Genomic DNA, 23,527 nt, shown 5'->3' with positions numbered 1-23,527 from the left:
ACCTGTTCATTGATGTATTGCATCGGCTATCTAAATTTTCCAATGTGGCATTTGGAAAACTTTCTGAATACTTGCAAAGAAAAGCACAACATATTTTAGCGTATACTTATGAAGTCTCTGGAACTCACAAAAACTTAGAGACATGGGGTGACAGGATTAATGCAGTGCAGAAGTATTTCAAGTAGCTTTTGCTTTTGAAGGAAATTCTGAGTTGGTTCTCAGGGGTACCTATAATAATATCTATAATAATAGCTTATCATAGCTAAATAGTATCTATTTGAAATCCTGTGCTTATGTTTCAGTTTTTTGCAACAAGCTGTAAAGCACATAAATGAACCATATTCTGAGGCCTTCTAATGCCTTGAACTGAAAGTTATCTTTTGCTCACAATAAATCTTCATGCTTTTTTGTTTTGCTTTTTGTGTTTTCCTTCAATATCATTTGACAGTAAATTTAACATCAATTAGTGTGCATTTTAGAGAAGAGGATTTACTCATAAAATATCTGATTCCTTTCAGTTACATCAGAACATCTGTGGAACATGGGCTTCCTCTTACTGTTTGTGTTTATAGATTGCTTAATACAAAGTTGCCCTCACCTCCACTCGGCTTGCAAGTTGTTAGGGTAGTACAAGTGCAAATATAATGAATATTAGGATGTGCTTTTGGATGACCTCCAGAATGACAGAATGGGGTTTTCCATTCCCAAATTAACTTCTGGTCATTTGTGTCAGCTTAATAATTTCTCATTTTTTCTGTTCCTTCTTTTTTTTCCCTATCCCCAGAGTGGGCCAGTTACTTATAACTGAGCTGTCTGGAGTTTTCTGAAGTTTCATGACCTACAGCAACAGAATGCCATTTTTTTTTTTCTCCTAGTAACCACTAAAAGCAGTTTCTTGGTCTAGCTCGTGGCATGCATTTCAGAGACAGCTGTGCTGGCAGAACAGAAGAGGCAATGTGTCACCATGAGAGCTGTAACAAAGCATGGGCAAAGAAGAGGGGGAAGAACTGTATAGGAAGATCTATAATTGACATTGCTGCAAAGTGTTTTGCCAAGCCAGCGCACAGCCCCAGCGAGGGCTCAGCACCCAACGGGGAGAGAAGAGGGACCCCAGCCCAACCTGTATTCCCAGCAGCCTTCCTTTGTTTGGGCCAACCTAAGAAAGGCTTGATGTTGATCTTCTACTCATGGTTTTTAAGCAAGTAGTATGAGAAAAGATTAAAGGCAGCTTTAAAAAGAAAATAGCATAGAAGCTGAGTTTAAAGGGAGAATTAACTGAGTGCTGCAGGAGAGGGTGGGGTCAGAATTGCAGAATGAACCGGTTTCAGTCCGGTCTGAAGGGAAGGGTGAGAACGGAGTGCTGGGTGCTCACTTGAAGCCCTAAGAGATTGCAGCCTCTTCCTCCAGACCTGGAATCTGGATGGGGAAGGGTGGGGCAGAAAGAAGGGAAGGGTGCAGTTTCCAGAGGCTGCTGAGCAGGCAGAATATGGTGAGCAAGGTGACTCATGAGGTTCAGGCAGCAGGAATTTCCTGCAGTGCTTAAGACACACATGCGGAGGCAGGGGCAGGAGAAGGGAGTTCAGTGACCAAATGTTTTGTTTTACAGCATTTCCCCTGGTATCCGAACAAGCACACAGCGGGATGTCACTTTTCCTGTATCTTAGGCCTATGGCATTTTTCTTCTCCCTTTCTAGGCCTTTCTTAGTGTTTTGAAGTGTTTTCCTTGCATACTACACATCATAGTATTACAAAGCTGATCAATATTAGGAAAACAAACTCAAAAAACCCGCCTCATGTACAAAATCTTCTGATGATCTCACCTAACTGTTCTTCAAAGAAAACCCACAAAACAGCAAAATTGTTTGACTCAAGAAGAAACTACTTCTTTGGCATGTGCTCATTACTGATTCTGCTGTCCCTGTGAAGACTGGCGCTCCACTGCTCCTAAGGTAAGAGAATAAAATTTTAATTCCTTTTCCCTGCTCTTCTGTGTCTGCAATATTGTTTGTTCTTGCACTAGTGGAGAATGGTACTGCTTGTACTCTTTACTTTTTGCCTGTTAAAAAGCTTCTCCTAGTTTATCTACTGACACTTTTTAAAAATTTATTTTGTACCTTGTTGAGAATGTCTTCTAAGCACCACCGATTAGCATGCCTCAACATAAATATCTCGGCTTTAAAGAGCTGTCCCTGTTGCAACATGATCATACCAAGCTAGACTGAACATAGCAAACTCACATCCACCCTTAAAGCCTAAGTGGATGTGGAAGTTCTTTTTTTTCCAAGGGATTTCCTAACAGTGTGTCCTGCTTTGAGCTTTTACCAGACCACTGAAATGCAAGTGATTTAGATGCCTTTGCAAGGTCTAGACTCACCTGTTCTCAGAGAGATCTCTTCTTTCAAGGGGTTCGAAAAATCAAAAACCTTAGAGAAAAATATTTAAGCTGGGTATTTTTGTGCAGAGAAAGCTCAGTAATACGAGACTCAAGTGATGATTGCTGCTTGCACTTTATTAAGACTTTATTATGGTGCTCAAGAACCATGCCTGGATGCAGAATTTTGTGGTTTTGAAAAACCGAGAGCAGGACACCAAGAGGCTATCACAGAAGATTTCTTTGATGACTGCTTGCCGCGGTGGCGACCGCTTCGGTACTGATCTCTTGCTTAAACACTAAGTGATTTCCATTAGGCAGGTTCACACCGTCCTTCCTATTCATTTGTGCCCTGAGGTTTCCTTCCCTCACCCTCTCTGAATACACAAATCACCTAATGAGCTGGCGTCTCTACTGCTCTACTTAGGAAGGCGGGAGCTCTGAATCACCCTGCTTGCTTTCAGTACACAAACACAAGGCGCCTTGCGAGCACACACGACCTCAAGAAACCTAGTGAGGCTTGGGGGGAAAAAAAAGTAACAGTGATGGGCTTCTGAGCACACAGTGGGGTGGATTTGGACAATTTTCATTAGGGTACATGGAGTTTTCTTTCATTTTTTTCTCTTATTCTTAGCTTGTAAAAGGTATATTTTACCTAAGCCGTTTATATATTTTTGGTTTCTTTCGACTTGGTACCTCTCTGATTGTGTCCCTTGCTACAGGAGAGAACTCCAGAAGGGAGTAGAGAAAGGGTAGAAGAGATATAGGAACTACTGCAGCTACTGCTGTCTTCTGACTGAATAAAAGGTTGTCGTTTCTTTGTGAAACCTCACGCTTTGTGTTTGATAAGACTAGTGACAGCAACACCCACCCGGGAGCGCTGCACCTTCCAAAGAGTGAAGTACAGAGCACGTTGTTCCTGGGAGGGAGGAGGAAAGGCAAAGGAGGATGTAGAAGCTATGGGTTTGGTGACTATTTTGGTGGAGTTAGTAGACCAGAAGTACATATATTACACAGATGAAACAGCATCAGAGCTGTTATTTTTCTTGTTTGTTTTTTTTTTCTGTTTGTTTTTTTTTTTTGTTTGTTTTTTTTTTGGTTGTTGTTGTGTTGTGTGTTGTTTTTTGTGTTTTTTTTTTTTTTTTTTACCATTCTTGCCATTTTGACTTTCTAGCTGAGGCTGGTTTCTAGAAATCTGGGAAACTGACATCACTTTTCTTGCTGTTATTCGTTTCCTATGTTGGTTTGCTTGTGCTCCTCTGCAGGTTAAAGCTCTCAAGCTCTCATAGGTTTGTTTTCAAAACTTAATCCAATGTCATGCCCCTTTGCTCCAACACTGGGTTGCTGTTTCAGCACTGTGGCATTCTGCTTTGATGCTGCTACCCCACAGGTTGCTGGTGGTGCTGCTAACAACGATGTTTGTTGATGGGCTGGAAGCCATCTCCAGCTATGCTAATGCAGGTCTTGGGAGCACCCTTTTCAGATTTTAATCCTACGTGGTTAACTACGCCTGGAATCCAGGATCTCTGTGGATATGCCAGATATGCCTGCTGTAACTTGAATTGGGGATGTTCTTCCTATTGCGCAGAAGGCACAATGTTTTTTCTGGACTGAGTTGTGGTTCCATGTTTTGTTGTTTGTTTTTAAACTAAATTACCATTGCACCACTTTTTTTTTTTTTTTTTTTTTTTTAAAACGTGGCAAGGTCTGTAAGACTTGAGTAAAGGCTGACAGATGTATATATGGCATTTAAAAGTCATGTGGAATAGCATTTTATGCTTTCAATTACCCTCTTCATCCCTCCAGCAATTTGTCAAACTACCTGATTTCACCTCTGTGTTCAGATTCTACCCACCTTCCTATTCTACTGCAAACCCCCATCCTATAAACTTCTGCTAATCCCTTCCACATGGCAATTTATCAAACACTTTCTTGATGTCCATGTAGACAAGACTCTTGTCAAAAAGCCTGTCATGTTAGTCTGGCATGATCTACTCTTAGTAAACTTTATCCCATTTTACATTAATATTAAAATTACTTGAATTTTCGAAATTTGTTTTGAAGTCTTGTACATGACTGACAATCATTCTTTTCAGTTATCTTTCACCTTTGCTCTTCTACACATATATAGCTGTTTTTTCAGGTGACACAATTCCTAAGTCAACAAATTTACTAACTTCACGCCTCCAGAACTGAATTCAGGTTCATAAGAAAAAAAAAAAAATAACCAATAACCAGCTTGGAGAAGAGGAGACTGAGGGGCGACCTCATTAATGTTTATCAATATGTAGCGGGTGAGTGTCATGAGGATGGAGCCAGGCTCTTCTCGGTGACAACCAATGATAAGACAAGGGGCAATGAGTACAAACTGGAACACAGGAGGTTCCCCTTAAATATGAGAAGAAACTTCTTCACGGTGAGGGTGCCAGAGCACTGGAACAGGCTGCCCAGGGGGGTTGTGGAGTCTCCTTCTCTGGAGACATTCAAAACCCGCCTGGACACCTTCCTGTGTAACCTCATCTGGGTGTTCCTGTTCCAGTGGGGGAATTGGACTAGATGATCTCTCCAGGCCCCTTCCAATCCCTAACATTCTGTGATTCTGTAATTTTTCCAGTTTTAGTACATGAAACTCTTTGGGTTTACTTTCATTTAAATGCAGTAATCTATATTTGCATTCCTCTTTAGTTACACTGCTTTTACCTGGTAGCCAACACACCTCTCTACTGCAAATGGATGTTTAAGGCCACATCTAGTTTATTCTCTTTGCTCGTTCTCCTCACTGCATACTATGCCCGCTTTTTCATTCTTTTTTGTCAGTACCGCTGAAAACCTTTTTCTGTCTCCTTTTGTGCCTCAGCCGAGCTTGTCTTTTGACAGTTCCCACTAGGTAATGTCACATTGTGACCTGCACCCTGTAGATCTCTGTGCTCGTTTCTCCCTTTCTCCTAAGTTCTATGTTCCGTTTCCTCCCTATTTTAGTTACTACGAGCGCAGTCATCTCTGGACTCCCCACACCCTCCTACCACCCCCGTTATCCTCTCACGGGTACAAATGTCACGCCGTGACACCCGCTCTCTTTGCCCCCTCCCTCCAGCAGCCCCGTAGGACTAAAGCTGCCCAGCTTGTGACCGAAACACGCCGGAGACTGATGAAATTTTGGGCACTTTGGCCGCCGGAGAGGTTTAGGGGGAAAAGGGGTGCGGCGGCTGCGCCTCCTGGCCGGGGGTTCCAGGTTCCCCGTTCCCGGCTCGTCCTGCGTGACTCCCCCCACCCCCGCACACGAGTGTGGAGCCGCGGAGTGTGAGTAACGATGACGCGACTCACGCGGGACGCTGGAAAGCGAGCGAGTGTCCCCGCCGCCCAACCGCCGCTCCGTCACCGCCCCTCCCGCGCCAGGGGGGCGGCCGCTCCGCCCTTTCTCACGATTTTTGTCCCCGGGCGCGTTCCGTAGCGCGTGCGGCGGCGGGCGGCCGCCCTAGCCCCTCCTCTCTGCGATTGTGCGGGTGAGAAGGGCAGAGGGAAGGGGGGAGCGCGGAGGGAGGAGCGCGGCCGCGCGCGCTCGCACGGGACACGCGCACGCCCCCGCCGTTGCTGCTGGTACCGCCGCCGTCGCCGCGCGCGCCCGCCCGGCCCCGCTCCGCTCCGCTCGCAGCGACTCGCAGGCGCCATGGCGGCCGCTCGCAGCGACATGGCGGAGCCGGAGGGGCTGCTTCCCGGCGAGGCGGCGGTCGCCGCCGCGGCGGCCGAGGAGGAGGAGGCCGCCGGGGCTGTGCCCGGGTCCTCGTCGTCGCCTTCGGCCTCGGCGGCGGCCGCGGCGGAGACTGAGTCGCTGCTGCTGCTGAACGGCGAAGCAGAGAGCATGTCGGAGCCGAGCCCGGAGAGCGCCAGCCAGGCCGGGGACGGGGAGGACGAGGACGAAGAGGAGGAAGAAGAGGAGGAGGAGGAGGGCGGCGAGGAGGAGAGCAGCCTGGTGGGGAGCAGCAGCACGAGCAGCGGCTGCTGCAGCGACGAGACCCGCTCGCTGAGCCCCGGCGGCAGCAGCGAGGCCGACGCCAAGGAGGAGCCCAAGGGCCCCCGGGGCAGCCAGGAGGACGGGCTGGGCCGCGGCGGAGGCGGCGGCGGGGGGAGCAGCTCCAGCAGCGTGTCCAGCGGTGGCGACGAGGGCTACGGCACCGGCGGCGGCGGCGGCAGCAGCAGCGGCAGCAGCAGCTGCAGCGCCACGTCGGGGGGCCGGCGCGGCAGCCTGGAGATGTCCTCGGACGGGGAGCCCCTCAGCCGCATGGACTCGGAAGACAGGTCAGTGCGCTTCTCGGGCCCCGCCGGTGGCCGTCTTCGCCTCTGCCCTTCCCCCGCCCTTCCCCGGGGAGCAGGGGGTCCCTCGGGTCCGGGGGCTGGCGGGCGCCATGTCCGGTCGCCTCCCCGCCCCGCAGCGCCGGGGGGCTCGCCAGCCCGCCCGCCCCGCCGCAGCGGCCAAGGGGACCCTCTTCTCCGGGCGCCGGCTGCCCCTCGCCCCCCTCCCGGCCGCGGGGGCTGTCAGGGCGGCGGCGCGGGGCAGCCACAGGTTTCTCCGGCCAACTTGAGCCGGGCGGGGCGGGCGGCGGCCTGCGGCGATGCGGCGGGCTCTGCGCCCCCGCCGCGGCTTCTGCTTCTCCGGGCGCCCTCCGAAAGCTTGTGCGCTGCTTTTGGGAGGAGGGGACGCACCACCCGGCTTGGCACCGGGCGGCAGGCGGCGTGGGGGCTGCTGGAGCTGCAGCCATCACAGTTAGGCGTCTGATGGAGAGCCCCGGAACGGCCCCTGCTGCTATCTGAGCACAGGGCGCTGCCTGTTCAGGTGACGATATTTGGTTACCGCTCTCCTCAAAAGCTGATTTTTTTTCACATGATGCTTTTGGGGTTTTTTAGGGTTGTATCTTGCACTAACGGACATGCAGGGTGTACCAGAGCTTCAGGATGGGAGATCATCCATGGAGGTGGTTTTACCTGCACCAAGATCTCTGCACTAGAGGCAGAAAGCTCGTAAAATATTACGGGAAAGAAAAATCTAGTTTGCTAAAATAAAAAGGAGACCAGCATTTCCATATTAGGTGTGTGCAGGTAATAAGCATGCACAGTATTAAGCGAGGCTCAGTAAATTGAGGCTCAAAGTCTTCTTTGGATGAGTTGTGTAATAGCAATTGTAAAGATGGTTTCTTAGGTTTTTCTGTGTTAAAGGTGCGTCTCTCATTTGACTGAGGCTTTAGCTTGATTTTTGTGGAAAGGCACAACCAAATTATCACACATGGTTGAATTTTGCCTTTCAGGTTTAGTTTAGCTTACTAAGTCAAGCGTTTCAAAGAAGGTGGTTTATGCAGTAGCTTTCTTGGATGTTGTGTGTAACAGTTTAGCTGACAAACTGAAAATAGGATGAAAAATGGACATAAGAGCAGCTTTAAAATGCTGTAGGTCCCTTTGCTAATTAGTACTTTAAAGTAGTTTAAGAAACTTGTGCGATCTTTTTGTTTCAGTTTAGCTTTAAAAAGTCTTTGACTTCCCTGTTAGAGTTACTGTTCAGTAACAACTACAATTTTGTTTATACTTTCTTAAGATGGTTTCATTGTTAAGTGTGAAGGATTATGTAGTTTAGTCCAGAAATGTACTTTGAATATATACTAGATCAAATTCTGTGTAGCTATACAGATATCCATATTCCACAAGTGTGGCATCACTAGATCTAACCTCAAGTGTTAAAAACATTTTCTTTCTTCCGTACTTGCGCAAGATGGAAAGGAGGGCTGGGTACTGAGGTTTTGTTTGGTTTGTTTTTTTCAAAAGCTGAGATTTTATGTGAAATTACAGAAGTATGGAAGTAGACTTCTGGAAATAAAACAGGTTCATAATGGAGTTCTAAGATAATAGTTTATTGTTTCTCATAGAATTAAAATCAGTCTGATCCTGATCTTATCTGAGTGCATGTCAATTTGTGGGTTTGGGAAATAACAGAAATAACTTGCAGGGTTTTTCTGGAAGTACAGTGTCATTTTGTCTTGCTTGTGCACTGTGGAGCTAGTGTGCTGCTTTCTCTGTCATTGTTCTCATGGTTGTCTTGCTATAGTCATACAGTTGAATCTATGTGTTTACTCATTGTTGCTCCTTTCCAGTACCTTTGGTACAGACTCAGTTGCAGGAGTGAGACTCTGCATTTAGTGTTTGAAATAAGGGCTGTGCCTTGGTTTTAATCTTTGCAAAGTTTTATCTTGAACTGCCAGGCTGAAAACTTGAGGTGCTAAGTGTAGATTTTGTGCTGTAATTTTAAATTCTGCTTGTTGAGCTGGGTAGGAAAACAGCAATGCTACTAAGAGTGCCATTTGTTATTCCTTGGGATGGAAAATTTCATTTTGTTTGCACTCCTTCCTGCAGCATGGTAGAATGCTTTATTATTTTTGCCACATGTAGTCTAGCAAGTCACTTGCTTGACCTAGTGATCCAAATGATTACTGCTGCTTGGAAGCCAGCCACAACATAATCTTGTGTGTTTTAGATGATCAGACAGACAAGGAGAGTGTTGCAAAAGGTAGGGGATGTGTCGAAGAGCTAGAGTGTGTGAGGTGAGATGGTGAAATAGCAGCTGGGAGCAGTTCAGACTTATAGGTGAAGGTACTGGTTTATGATAATATTTTAAAATCTTTAAAGAATTAATCATTCAATGATTTTGTCACCTTTGATTTAAAATGTAAGCTCTGTAACTATTAGAAAATGCTATTGTATCTATTAATAAAGTGACATTTCATATGAAATATGACCTTTGTTGACTACCTGTGTCTCTGAAGTCCTAAGAAACTTGCTGTTTCACCTCACAGTGTGTTGTAGAGTATGATTACCCAAGGGAGGGAAAAGAGAAAAGGAAAGAGAGAAATTGAACTAACATGCTTGAATTTACAGTCCCTGTGTTAAGTGGAAGCTGATAGAAGGGTATACTTGGTAAAGATTCTCTGCTGTAGCCAGGTTTGGTAACATTTAGAACATGCCCCTAGGCTTGGGATTTTTTTTCTTGTTTCCTCTTTAGAAAATTTGAATAAATAAGAGGGTGTGCTGGGAGGGCCTGAATTCCATGAGTGATCAAATTCCTGTTTCTCTGTGTACAGTTTTTATCATTTTCCACAATGATCAATGTGTTCTTTCTTTGATTTTTAGTTTAGCAATATCAAATAAACTACAAATAAAACAGCTGAGAAATCTTACATATGATCAAAATATAACTGCTCTTGGGCAACTTCTCTTACTAATGTTTTGAATGTATTTTGAGAGTATCTGCTAATAGAATAAATAATTTGAGGCATTACTGTAGGAAATTTGTTAGTATTTAGTACAACACAAGAAACAGTTACAATGATGAATATCAGTGCCCTGAAACTTATGGTAAATTTTAACCGGCTATTTCCATGCACATAGACAGACTTGTTAAAAAAATATTTATCTTCTTATCGCACCCCCTTTCCCTCTCTCCCCACCCCCCCTCCAACCCCCACAAACCAAAAAACAACCCCCAACCCCCAAACTGATGCCTAGGATAACCAGGTGGCATTTTCAGCTCAGTGGTATTAGTCACGAGAGTTGAGAGCAGTAATTGTGGGACTAGTAAGCATCTTGTTGATCTGTAATCATTTGAGGTTTTTCCTGGGTATTAAGTTCCCACTACTGTGCTGAAGTTTGTCTATGACTTGAGCAGGCTCAGATCAACTGGCTCAGTAATAATAGGCTGCATGCGAGTGTTTATAATTTTCTTTTGCCTTTCCCTAACTTCAGACATGTTCTGAAAGAATGAATGTGTTTCTCCAGAGTTCTCTAGAACAGCTAGTCTGATTACAATGCTGAGAAACATTTGATATGACTTGAAAAGAAAAAATAGTGGTTCCATTAACTATGAACAGAGTCACAGAGTTTAGCATTATGCCACAGGTAGTGAAGCTAGACCTAAGCAGATGCGTGGATTTGGGTATAAATCAGCTGATCTGAATGCAGTGAAGATTCATCTGCAGCTCCCTGATGTCTTATTACTAAACTACAATATTTACTTACAAACACTTAGATTACTTAAATCATTTAAATATTGTTTACTAGAAGTATATTTAAATCTGAAATAGTTTCATGATCAGATTTTTGTTTGATTTAGAGAACACTGGTAGATCTTGCAATTGTAATAACATCTTTAGCAGAAATATGAGTTGTAAGGGCTTTTTTGTGTACCCTTGTGAATTTGTCTTGCATCTTTGTGCTCTCACCCAGACATCACCCCTGGTATTCCATTCATCGTCTTTACCCTTTTTTACCAGTTTATCCTTTTCTCTCTCCTCATACTGACTAGGCAAGGAGCAATGAAAAAAAAAAAAAGTTTTAGCTGGAGGTATCAGCTGTATTTGCTGAATGATATATAAGTGCTGACTGACTAGGTGATAGGTCCAATGACAACCTGTTGCATTTGGTCTATGTAGCAATCTTTCCCTCAGGCACAGCACTAATTAGTGTCCATCTTTTTTCACTAAGCAGGCAATTTTCATGCAACTTGTAAGGCTTTCTTTTTCTTTTATTTTCTTTTCTCTCGCTCTCTTTTTTTGTTTTTATCCTTTTCACATTTACTGTTATTCACCAACGGAATGTTATTGCGAGAGATTGACTCAAGACTTGTAGAATACTTCTAGAAATGTTATTCTGTTCCTCTGTAATAGGCAAGCAGTTTTGAAAACAGATGTTTCAGATAAGTCTTTTTCAATAATCAACCTTTTTGTGCTGCAGATTGTGAGGTTTGTTCATTTTATCGAGTGAAATAACGCAATATGAAACTAACAGGTTGAAAGCGAAGAGATTTATACTTGAAAAACCCAGGATCTAGTCTGAGTTTTTTTAATCTCGTTGAAAATTAAGGCCTTCTCAACCATTAGTATATATGCTGATTTTAAAATGTTAGTTATTTGAAGGTTTAAATATAATCTTTATCTAGTTTTTAAACTTTTAAAAGTGAAGCGTTTTCATGACCGACTAGGCATTTACATGTGAATTGTATGAGTGATATTATGAAGGCAAAATAGTAAATTTGAAATATAATCAGGAAGGCATATGGTACTAATACGTATGCTTCATATATCCATGTGACCAGATTAAGAAGTGCTTCAGGGCTGTCTTTGCTGCATAGTCTCACTTGTTCCAATCCAGGAAGTGAAGAATCATTCATTAGCACTCATGGCAAGATGGTTAAGTCGTTACATTTTTTTGAGAGTGTGTGTAATATTGATGTGTTAGAGTAGGCTATATAAGATTACCTGAGTTTCCAAAATTCTGCTAAAAATTATAGTTTCAGCATTTCTGACTGAATTTGTTGTTGCTGTTGTTATTTGCTTTCAAATGGCAAAATAAACCCCTTGTTTCTGTAATGGTTATGTTCAGGCCTTTCTGGCACTGAGAAAAATAGCTTTTGATGGGAAGACAAAACAGCCCAGATATTTTGTATGGTGAGTATCTTTATTACTAAAGCTGTTGGTTGGTATAATTGAGTGGTTAACATGAGGTCTTTTTGTGATCTAGATGAAAGAGCTTGATATAATGAGCTGTTATAGTTATTTTATTAAGATGTAAATATACTTCATAGAATTTGAGAAAGACATTTTCCTATTCAATGTAAGAGATAAATGGTGTTGCTTTTATGTTGGATTTGTATATCCACACAGGTCTATGTGCATTTGGTTCAAGTTTGTGACATCATTAAGTGTGATAACTTCTGAATATGAGGTTCGGTCCTTTCAGGGAATTTCCTAGGCAGTAGGGGAAAGAACTGTCTTGGTCTCTTCCCCCCCCGCCTTTCTGTGTGTGGTGGTGTGGTTTTTTGTTTGTTTGTTTTGTTTTTGTTTGTTTGTTTTTTTTGGTTGGTTTGGTTGTGTGTTGTTTTTTTGTTTGTTTTTTTTTCTTGGTGTGTGTTTGTGTTTTTGTGGTGTTCTTTTTCTTTTTTCCTTTTTTTTTTTTTTTTTTTTTTTTTTTTTTCCTCCCTGCTCCTCCACTTACCAGTTAGGCTAAACTGGAAGTTATGTGTAGCCTGAACATCCATTTGGCAGAGATGTGACATACTCATTTCTGGACTTGATCACAAATAAACCATTTTGGATGATGCAGTAGAAATGCTCTACCATAGCCACTCTTACTCAAATCTGCACAGCTTTCCAATAGCTTAGTACATTTATGTGTTTTTTGAAAAAAGCCATCCAATAGAGAACAATGGTTGGGGAATGAGCAGTATGCAGAGGCAGCATGAAGACAACAGTATGGAAGCACACCTAGAACCCATTGCACTGGAGTAGTTGTAGAGCAATCTGTTATTGGGTAGGAGAGGGGGGACATGGCATAGAAGGGTGCAGATAGAGCATTTGACATGGAAATACTCTATTCCCATTTGCTTGTGGCAAGGTGGAGATGTGAGATACACACAGAAAACTTTTGGTATGGTAAGGACTAAGATGTCTAAGAGCCTGAGGAAGAAGCAAGAGCTTAACCCAGAGGAAGTGAAAAATGGGTCTCTTCTGGAAATGAGCTGAGTAATTGCAGAGAATCTTTGAAACAGGTGGGATCGTAATATCCAGTTAATTTGTGCAGGAGAAGGGAGCAGAAGTGAGTAAGGAACTCCTTTGTGTGAACAGTGAGTTTTTTTCCACTCTCTCAGTTGCTATTTGGTGGTATGACTTGCAGAAAAACAAAAGTGATAGTTTTGGAAGATTGTTTGGCTTGTTTTGTTATCTATCTATATAAGCGGTTCCCTTTTATAACTTCATATGCGTCCTGTCTGGAGTTGTTCGTGTTTAAAATACAAACATGTTTAAATAAATTTGTTTTGGAAAATAAAATACAAAGATTCCATTTTATATTTGTTGTTTTTTTGGCATTTTTTAATGTGCTAAGATAGTGTTTACGAATCTCAAATCCTGATTTTCAAAACTAAAAAAAAATAAATAATAGGGGGAAAAAATTGAAGCCTGCCTCTCAAGATACATTTTTCCCTTCATGGTGGTAAATTGCAAAAAAAACCCCAACCCTAACCACCACCACCAAAAGCCCCAAGCCACAACCAACCAAAAAACAATGGACCCTCAAAACCAAATAAAAAAATCCCAAAAGACCTGGGATTTATTTTTCTATATATTTTTGGGTTTTTTTTTTTTTTTTTTTTTTTTTGCTATACTAGAGTTTGAGATAAATATCTTTTGCTGAACTTCAGTTGCTAAAGTTTAATGAGTACTTTCTTTAATAGAGAGTTACTTAAGGTATATGCAAAGAGATTGAATAATGATAGAAAAGCAGATTTGTTGTGACCTTGAAAGTCCTGTTGTCGACTTGATGCACTGTAGTAGAGTGCTGTGATTCAATACTTTGTGTAGTGTCAGAGGGTGTAATATGAACCTAAGTTGTTTGAGTTTAAAGGCTTGTTAAAGAAAAGGTTATCAGCACATACAGTAGTAGTCTAATTTATTAAATATACTTTACCTAAATAAGAGTATAGCATAAAGAATCTGCACTTGTTGTTAATGTTGTTGAGTACAGCATGTTGTACAAATTACTAGTTCCCCTGTAAAACTGCAGTGAAGTCTTTATTTTGATTATTATAATTTATTGTACTGTAATCATGACTTAGACTACAAATCTTAAGAAAAGAAAAATCTTAAGGGTGCAAAGAAAATATTTTCATTATAGAACACAGTATAACAGAGAAACTTTTTAAAAAAAGTTGGAATAAAGCTATGTTTGGTATGTCTTTAAGTATACTTTCTTAGGCTAACTTGCATGCCAAATTGTAGATTAGACAATTTGTACAAGTAAACACGGTGGTAACTGAAACCGGAGGGTTTTTTGGGTCTTAGGAGTTTTGTGTCTGGTTTTGGTCATTTTGTCTTCTGCTTGTTTTCAGAGTTTTGTGTTGTGGGCATGGGGGATGGAAGAATGGAAGGATAGTAGTTACAGGGGGTGAAATTTCATTGACATTGTGCCTGAAGGCTGTTAACTTCCAGTGCTGATTAGACTACTTCATACTCATTATGGTTCTCAGAATGGAAGGCATGGTTCAAAAAAAAAAAAAAAACCCACAAAAAAACAACCAAACAAAAAAAACCCCTTACAGTTCTTTAAGGACTAAATATGTTTGTGTTTCTTTTGTGTTGATCTTAAGCTGTGCTAGTAAATGTACTGTTATATCAGTAAAGGTTGAAAATTATAAGCCGCTTGTTGCTCTTCCCTAACTTTCCAAGGAGATGATCAAGTTGAAGATAACGTGGTTCCCAGAAATGAAAGTCAGTTTTATTTGTATCTTCAAGGCAGAACCTCTTACAGTTTCTTGATTTGTGTAATCCTTTTGCATATGTAGTCTTTGTGCTGTCATGAGTTATGCATGTTTTACCTGCTCTGCTCTCTCACTGCTCTTCTAATATTGTGGTATTCCAAGTTTCTTTCTTGTGTTACCTATTCTTCTGTATGCTACAAATCCCTGATAACCTAAGTTTGTTATGTAAATATTATGAGCCCAAATATTGTAGGGCTAACAATCTAAATAATTAAAATAAGTGATCCAGGAGACTGGAAACAGCTCTAGAGAGGTGGTGATTCATTACACAGTTTCTCAGTCTTGTTTTGTTTCCTGTTCATGTTTGTTATTTTAAGTTCCTAAGATTTCTCTATCTTGAAGAGCTTTTCTATCTTCCCCTGGTTTTGTAGTATGACTCTGAAGTGTTTCCAGTGTTGCTCCCTTTTCTAGGTAATTATACCTAATCTAGACATAGCTTTACTCTAACATAAGTTGCTGCTTCAAAAATAATTTCACAAGAAGGGTTTTTTTGTTATCACTTGTCATGCTGTATAAAATTCTGCCTTGACTATTCTGTTTGCCACTACATTGATTTCTTTGTAGTCATATAACGATATAGATTTTCAATAAAGAGTTTTGCAGACTCGTTTTTAAGATTGATTTATGAATGCTTTGACTCTTGTTCATTTTGAGAAGTCTTTGTTCGAATAACTTAATCTGTGTGAAGGTTTGATTTAAAAAAAAAAAAAGTCTTAAGTGATTCAGAAGCACAGGTGCTTCCAAGTGAGCCGATGCTCTCTTGAATCATGTAGTCCTGGAAATCATGCCTTTTTCCTTTATCTAGAAGTTTCCTTAGTGTTGCTTTTACTTATTTAAAGGTGTCAAGAACTTGAAGGTGCTTCTGGAAAATGCTAGACCACCAAACGCTGCTATTTTCCTTCTCTATCCCTCTTAACTTTTTAGTATTATATCTATTACTTGCTAGGTTCATTCTCCCTCACTTTCACAAAATGACTTTGCTGACATATGCGATTTTTGTTTATCCTAAATTTCCTCCCTTGCCTCTGAAGAGCCATGGAGTCAGTTGTGTTGCCAGATATCAGGGACCTTTGTGGATAGGAGCTGCAAGAGCAGATGTGAACAGAGGTACTGCCTCTACAACACAGTTGTTGACTTTCACTTTATGTAGTTCTGGCGTACTGTTTTGATCCAGGTATTCTAATTTCTTGTTGCCACATAATTTATCTTTCTCTTTGGCAGCCATTTAGTGTTCTGCAAATTATTTTTGTTCTGGTTTTGTTTTGATGGTGGTTTATACACATACCCTTTTTTCTTAGTGGTGGTAGATTTTCCTGAATTCAGAAACTGATCATTATCAGTTATTAAATTATTTTGAATGCATCCTATTTAGATTAAAGGCAAATGGCTTTCTCAGGAAAAATCGTAAAACAAACAAAACAAAACCAACCAAACAAAACACCCCCCCAACCCCCCCTCGCTTAGAAATGTGAGTAGCTGAAGTTGATTTTTTTGTCTACTTTGATTCTGTTTAGGTGAAAAGAAACTGTAGGAGCTCTGAAGCATTATGGCATTTCCATGTCATAGTCAAACTACCTCTATTAAAATAAGGCAAACTGATTTGCTTGTGGAACATAGGTGTTTGATTTGAGGAATTAAATTGATAGATCATGAAAATTTAGTAGTAGGAGTGTGTCTGTTACCAATGGAGTTGCATCATAGAATACCAAATTCACCAAAGACCAGGAGAGGAACAAAAAAGATCAGACAAATGTTAAACTTTTCTACTCTGTTGCTGGCTCATAGTAGTTGCTGATGTTTCATGAACTCTTCATTTTCCTTTGGATCTGTTTTAATCTCACTTTTAAATCATTTGAAGAACATAAAGCAAAGATTAATTTAAATCTGCTTGGACACCTGTATATAGTTGCCTTGAGCACTGCATTTTATTGCATGCTGGTACCCAGATGCACATGTTCTGGCAGTAACCCATAAAGAGGTTGGCATTAAATTTTGCTTAATATTTAACTTTTGCTGACCTTCAATAAATATTAATACAAATACATATGAGTGTATTCTTCCTCTCCTTTCATTTAGGAGCCAATATAGCAATTTCTGTTATTAAACAGTTGTATCAAGTTCAGTTTTACCATTGAAATTGTTAGCTTTTAGAAATGACATTTGTCCTAAATCAGCTTTTAACAGCTTTGGTCTGGAGTTCCCATTTCTTAGTGGATGTAAAAAAGTAAAAGTTAATAATGTGATGCTCTTTGGAGAAGTCAGTGTCTCTCCCATGTTTGGAAGTAATAGAGATTATATAAAAAAAGATACATAAGATTCCAGGGGTGGATGGAGGAGCTTCCTATCAAATATTTGAGCTCAGGGTTGATAATTTGATAATTTCCAAGCTTTGTGAGGATTTATCTTCGCTTGACTATTGATTGCATTAGGAAGTAGTGAGTGTAAATCAATTTGAATTTGGTGGCCTCAAAAAACTGTACAACTGCCAGGTGGCCTGTTGTTTTTGTGGAGCTAGTCCATTGGACAGAGCTATACACCAGATTTTTCTACTCCTCGTCTTGGAATGGAATAGCAAATAGAGTAATGGGGAAACTTATGAAGTTTTTGTTTTCACTCCTTTTCCTAGGGAAATAAAAATAAGGAGGTGTTGAGGTATGTCACTATGCCTGTCATTATTATTTTTTTTTCCTCTTTCAAGTTTTATTATTTTTTGATTTGGTGTTTACAATTGAATGATTGTGATTGCTGTTTATTTTCTTTTGGGATTAGTACCTAGTTGTGATTTGGTCTTCCATGTAGTAAAAGCTTTCCTGTTGTATTCTAGCTTTTAACCCTTGAAGTTGCTGTAGGAAATGACTGTCATTTACAGTGTTTCCATTATTCTCAGTTTGTTTTATCTGAGTGTTACCATTCAGCTTTCTTTCTCAAGCTCCCCTCATATGGGTTGGAACTTGTAGCTGAAGCTTCATGCAGAAATGACAGGGTATTTAACTGACTGGTAAAAACTAAAGAAACTAGCAGGGTATTTTTTTAATCCTTAAAATATTCAACTACTTCCAGTGAGGTTTGTAGTATTTAGATTCTTGAATGTTAATTATGCTTTTCATCTAATAGGAGACAATCTTCTGTGGATTTGATGCTTTATGACTGGATTATTACGGTATACTTTAGAATAAACTATTTCTGAAGATTCCTCTCTTGCTTTAGGGTAGTGTACAGCTTGATGGCTAATCAGTAGTGTTGGTTTTAGCAACTCTGCAATGTGTGTTCACTGAAATCTCTGCTTGTTTTTAATTTGATGCATTACAAGATGAGGTTAGTTATTATAGGATCTGTCACAGTTGTTTCCTTTGGTGTTAGCTGAAATCAGCTGGGTCCTTTCCTTACCTACAGAATATCTGGGGACTAGAAGCTAAGCATTCTCAGTGGAGATACTGTAACTCTGAAATGAGCTCCTGTTGATCAGACTGAAGTAGTGCCTATTGACCCTCAAGGGCATGGTATAAGGCCCATCTGTTAGGTCTGAATTTTGCCTGAGGGAGGGTTACTTCAGTTAAGGTCTAGAGGGAGTATGTTTAGCAGACATTAAAAGTATAATAGCAAATAGATTGGGCTTTTGTGCATGTGTTCGGTGCCTGGCTCTACTGTTCCTTCCAACTGGACAGTTGCTAATGGGGGTTCATGGAAAGGAAAAATTAAATTGTACTGTTCTTATTTTGATATTCCTTCTAGATAACAAAAAAGAGAAGTAAAAATTTTGTTGGCCTTCCTTTCATTAATTTAAATGGAAGGGATTACTTGCAGTAGTGAGGAAATCGATCTCCTTGGAGAGCCAAGTGTGTGTCAGAAATGATGTGGGATACACTATTTCCTTTAATACATTAAATCACAGGCTTGTTACATTTTCATTCACATTTAACTGTACACAACAATTAGTGCCCAGATGCACACATGGTAAAATAAATGGTTTGAAATGTGTGGATTTTAAATTGAGACTAGTTTGGATTTTTTTTTCTTCCTTTTAGAAAATATTCATGTTTATATGACTCTCAATAATGGCTTAATTTTGTTCAGATCCTTAAAGGAAAGTAATAATCTGGGACTTAAAATTATTTGTAAACTTTTTTTTCTCTATAAACTGAAAATTACTTGCAACATCTTGTAAGTTTTTAGCTATTATTATTATGTTTAAGTTTCAGGGTTGTTTGGATGGGGTTTAACCAGCTATATGCATGCACAAATTTTTTGGTTTTTTTACATGCACAAATAGTTTGTGCAGGCACTAACCTTTTAACATAAAAGCAATGCTAAAAAAAAAATCTTGATCTTCTTAATTTTAAATATATATTATTTCCAGTTACAGGTAAAGTAGGTAAGGTAAAAATAAGACCTGAAACAATGCCTTTGAGGTACTGATTTCCCTAAGCTTGTGTGAATGTTTTTGCTTAACGAACATACTTCAAATGTGAGTATCATTTCCAAGCTGTTGATCTTTTGGTAGAGGGAAAAATTGCAGGAGGAGGGAAAAAGGTCGGTCTCTTCTGAGAATATTTTGTGTTTCCAGTTCTACTTTGCTGCATTTGGAAGGCATTGTTTGCCAGTGTTTGCAGATTTGATAAAATGAGGTGTGGGCTCTGTGAGGTATTTTAGAAAGGCATTCAGTTCTTGCCTCTAGGGCTGTGATTTTTTTTTTTTCTTTTTTTTTTTTTTTTTTTTACTTCAAATTGATTCTGGTGCTGGGATTAGGATGAAAGTAGGGGTAACATAAGCTCGAAGACTATGTTGTGCTTGCTGTAACAGTTTTAAATTTTAGTAATTAGTCAGTCTTTTGAATGGTGCTTCTTAAAAACAGCTATTGTGTATGCAGGCTCTCTCCAGCAGTGACTGTTTTTGATGCTCTATTGTTTGGGATGACCCCTGAGTTGAACTCTCTGAAACTCAAATGTCTAATGTTCTTCATCAGGCTATGCTCTATAGATCCATTACAATGGAGCTGTAGCCTGCTTACAGCTTGGGAGCAAACCCAGACCTGTCTGTCACTAGCAATAGGGGAATGCCACAAGCGCTTAAGTTCTACTCGTGTCATTCTGCTTTGATAGTGGCAGTCAGGATTTAAACAGATCTCCTGGTTGGGGAAAAAGGGCTTAGAAAAAGACAGAAAAACTTTTTCCACTTATATAGGAAAAAAATTATTTCAACGGTTTTGTTTTGTTATGAGTAGTTTGCCAGAATATCTGTTTTCCTTACTTTGTTATATTTTTCTCTTCTTTGATACACGTTATTACTTTCACACTTACAGGCTTTGTGGATTTCAGATGAGAAAGCAGAAGGATGTAATTTCCATTACTACATTCCCTTTGTTAAGGAGCTTTTCCCTCTCTTGGATCATCTCAAGCAGATAGAAATTCAGATTGGATTGAAAAGCCCCATTCATAGATATACAGACACTCTTTTGGTAGTCTAGCCCTTCTTGGGTGGAATTGCCGTGCTTCTACTTCTTTGGTCAGGAAGAGACTCATGTGGACTAGATAGGATGGTGGGGTGTGTCCGTGCTTGTATGTCCTGCCCTTGTACCCTGTCTGAAATCCCCAAAAACAAAAGAAGTCTTCCCAAGTCAGTGTCTTCTCTGATGCTACAAACTTTTCTATGAAAAGCTTCCTGATATTTTCTCAGTATGTGAAAGACTAGAGAAAGTGTACACATTCTTGAGCTGCACAGGGGACTATGACAAAGAGGAAGGTGGTTGCTGGTCTTTCACAGATTCTCTTTGCAGCCTTTACCTTTTTCCTGGGTGACCCAGAATATTGTTAAGTGAGAAAGAAGCTAGAATTATTTTCTGTCTTAGTACTGTGAAGTGCCTGATCACCAGGAACTTGTTGGTTCTGGTGACCCAGAAGACAAAAAAAAATAATTAATTTTACAGTTTTATTTAATGGGTTATTTCTGGAGAAGGAATGTGTCACATCAGTGAGTTTCTTGTGTTTTGATGGAGGCTATCAAGAGAACCACCAGGAAAGGAGTGATCTCTCATTGTGTGACTCCCAGTAATTTCTTTTTATAAGCAGTTTAGCTGTTTCTCTTCTTGGTCCTGTTACAGCAGTATTTGTCTGTACTCTTTAATGTCTTACATTAAGTTCTTCAAGCTAGAAGAAGGGAAGGTGTTCCCTCTTAAATAAAAAAAAAAATGATCATGCAACTGGACTTGAGCTACATTTTTTCCCCCGTTTTTAGACTTTATCTTGAATAGCTTATAGAGTCATATTCCACCGTAGCATTTAATCCTCAATTTCCAAGAAATTCTATATGCTACTACTTAGTTTAAAAAAAGGCTGTCCATAGCACTTACTCCAGTTCCTCTGATACGAAATTTTGAAATTGCGTGTGCAACTCTAATCTGTTAGCCCTTAGCAAACAGGCTATTAGAACAAAACAAAGCAAACATTTAAACTGTTATAAATAAATCAGCTTTCTAAGTGCTATTGGTTTCTAATGTCATTAATAATCCTACTTATCAGAATATCTTTTTCTGGGCTGGTATTACGAGTTGCCTTTTCCATTTTTCTCTAAAACAGGAGTAATTATCTACAGGTAGGATAACATATTAAAACAAAACAAAAACCCACCAAGCACCATCAACAGAAAAAAACCCTAAGTATTTGCATTCCTTAGGCTGTAAAATTAGAGACCTGTGAATTGGTATCATAAGGTGGTTGAGGTATGTTGCATTGCATTTGCAATATGAAATAAACTCTCATGCTACAAGTTCATCAATTTGAGGGTTGGTTTTTTTTTTTTTTTCAGTCTTTGTGTAGAGAAATTAACCAGATTGCATGCCCGTGAACTGGAGAAACGACACATTTGTGCATGAGTGCATGCTTGTGCTCCCCCCTCCCATCAATTATTTTACAGAACTTGTTGTGGGTTATGTTTTCTCATTACTTTCCTGCTACTACCTGGGTGTAAAACCAGGAAGCCCTTGAGAGAACTGTGCTAAATACCCCTTCATAGTCTGCCCTTGTGGTCACCAGCACCGTACCTCCTCTTAGTTGGAAGTTTGTTTATCCTTGCTTCTGGGGTTTTTCAGAATGAGACTCATGTTGGTGGATGTAGAAACTCTGACTGCAAATAGTTTGGAAATTAGAGCTCCTACTTTAAGTACTGTATTTTGGTACCTTTCAATTGTGACAAAGTTATGGCTACTTATCCATGTTAAATGGTCTGAGGCAGCTGTTGTATGAGTGCTGTATCTGCAGTGCTTTGCCATCCTTGGTTAAGTGACTTCCTGTTGGAACCACTGATCCGTGTAACGTTACTGTGTGCGACAGAAGTGGTCAGGCTCTGTGCCATGTTGTATGCATTCAAACCTACCTCTAAGTATTGATTTTGAGAAAACTGCGTTTGGATAACTCAGACTCAGGTGTGTGGGAGGTCACATTTAATTATTTATTCAATTTTCCTATCATCATGTTGGTAAACTTTGCTTTCATAACACAGCTTTACAGATTTTTACTTTTGGGAATAATTTTTGGTTTAGGTATTAGCTGAGGAAGGGAGAGATGTCATACCCCTAGTTGCATCTGTTGTGGGCCTGGCATGATGGAAAAATTGGGGTTGCTTGCAACATATTTTACACTTACAGCTTCTGACAATTTCCTGCAGAGATCCTAAATTACTATTACCAGTAGTTTTAGTTAGTGGCTAACTCTGTTGGTACTGGTAGCTTCAGCTCAGTGCTAGTTGATGATTTATTTTATTTTATTTTTAAGTTTCTGGTAAATATCAAGTTTTTGGGAAAGGCAGCGATATGGAACAGATTCGAAACTATATCTATAGGCTTCTCTTGGCCGTTTTTATTGCTAGTCATGGATTGTGAGCTAATATGTCCTGAAAGGAACCAAGGCTACTTAGAAAGGGGCGTGGGAGGGAAGAGGAAGGTAAGGGGGGATCCTGCAGAGCTATGTGTATTCAGGGTATAGAAAAAGAAAGAAAATAAAATAGTGGGCACGTGGTAAAATGCTGTGTAGTGACAAGAAGCCTGGATGACTTTCATGGGTGGAAGCCATACCTTGTAAATTGCTAGGTCTTTTTTGAAATTGAGTGTGGGGGGAAGCATATGGCATTTGTATAGCATTTAGGGAGTATGCATTTGATTTACTTTTATTAAAGCAAAAAGCCATTGAGAAGTTCTTTAACTTGGAAAACAAAGGCCTATGAATAATAGCTTTAATAATAGGTTTATTTTTTATTTATAGCTATATTTAATAATAATAGCTTTAATAGTACGAATAATCAGCTTTAATAATAGGAGAAAACTGGCTGGTTGCAAGTTTTTTCAGGGGATCTGCACTTGAGATATGATAGTCAGCATTTTCATAAATGTTACCTTGCTGATATCTCTCAGATCAGAACTCACTTGTGAAGCCAAGTTGCTTGGGGTAGTTAAAACTAAAGCTTAACATATTGGTAAAGGGAATCTGTGATTTTGAGTAAGGCAAAGCGTTTTTTATTTATAAATGCAGTGGAATCCACATGAGAGGCGAGGGATGGAAATCTAAACAAGGCAAATATCTGTGATGAATTCCAAATCTGTCACAGGAAAAAAGTGGTAGCACAGTAGTGATTGAAAAAGAGAAGCTAAGTAAAAGCTTTTAGAGCAACAGAGCAAACATGCTAATGTTTGCTAATGCATCTTCAAGATTTTAATAATGGCAGTTATTGTTTCATCCTTTTCAAAATGTGTAATAGAACAATAATGGGTATGTAAACAGTGGTGGTCAAAAATACGAAACAGCACCTGTACCTTTAAA

The 23,527-nt window shown here is 40.2% G+C and overlaps 1 protein-coding gene across 2 annotated transcripts in view; it reads left to right on the top strand.

The window, feature by feature from the left end:
• The first annotated feature begins 5,861 nt into the window (after window positions 1-5,861).
• Window positions 5,862-23,527, top strand: part of AEBP2 (AE binding protein 2) — a 48,372-nt gene continuing 30,706 nt past the window's right edge. For both annotated transcript variants that reach the window (XM_082068114.1, XM_082068113.1), the window contains exon 1: window positions 5,862-6,667. In XM_082068114.1, coding sequence (XP_081924240.1) covers window positions 6,039-6,667 — 629 coding nt within the window. In that variant the 5' untranslated portion in view covers window positions 5,862-6,038. The remainder of the gene's footprint in view (window positions 6,668-23,527) is intronic.

This window comes from Streptopelia decaocto (assembly GCF_964273445.1).
Source record: "Streptopelia decaocto genome assembly, chromosome: 1".
Classification (NCBI taxonomy): Eukaryota; Metazoa; Chordata; class Aves; order Columbiformes; family Columbidae; genus Streptopelia; species Streptopelia decaocto.
This window is presented reverse-complemented; position numbering and strand designations above follow the sequence as displayed.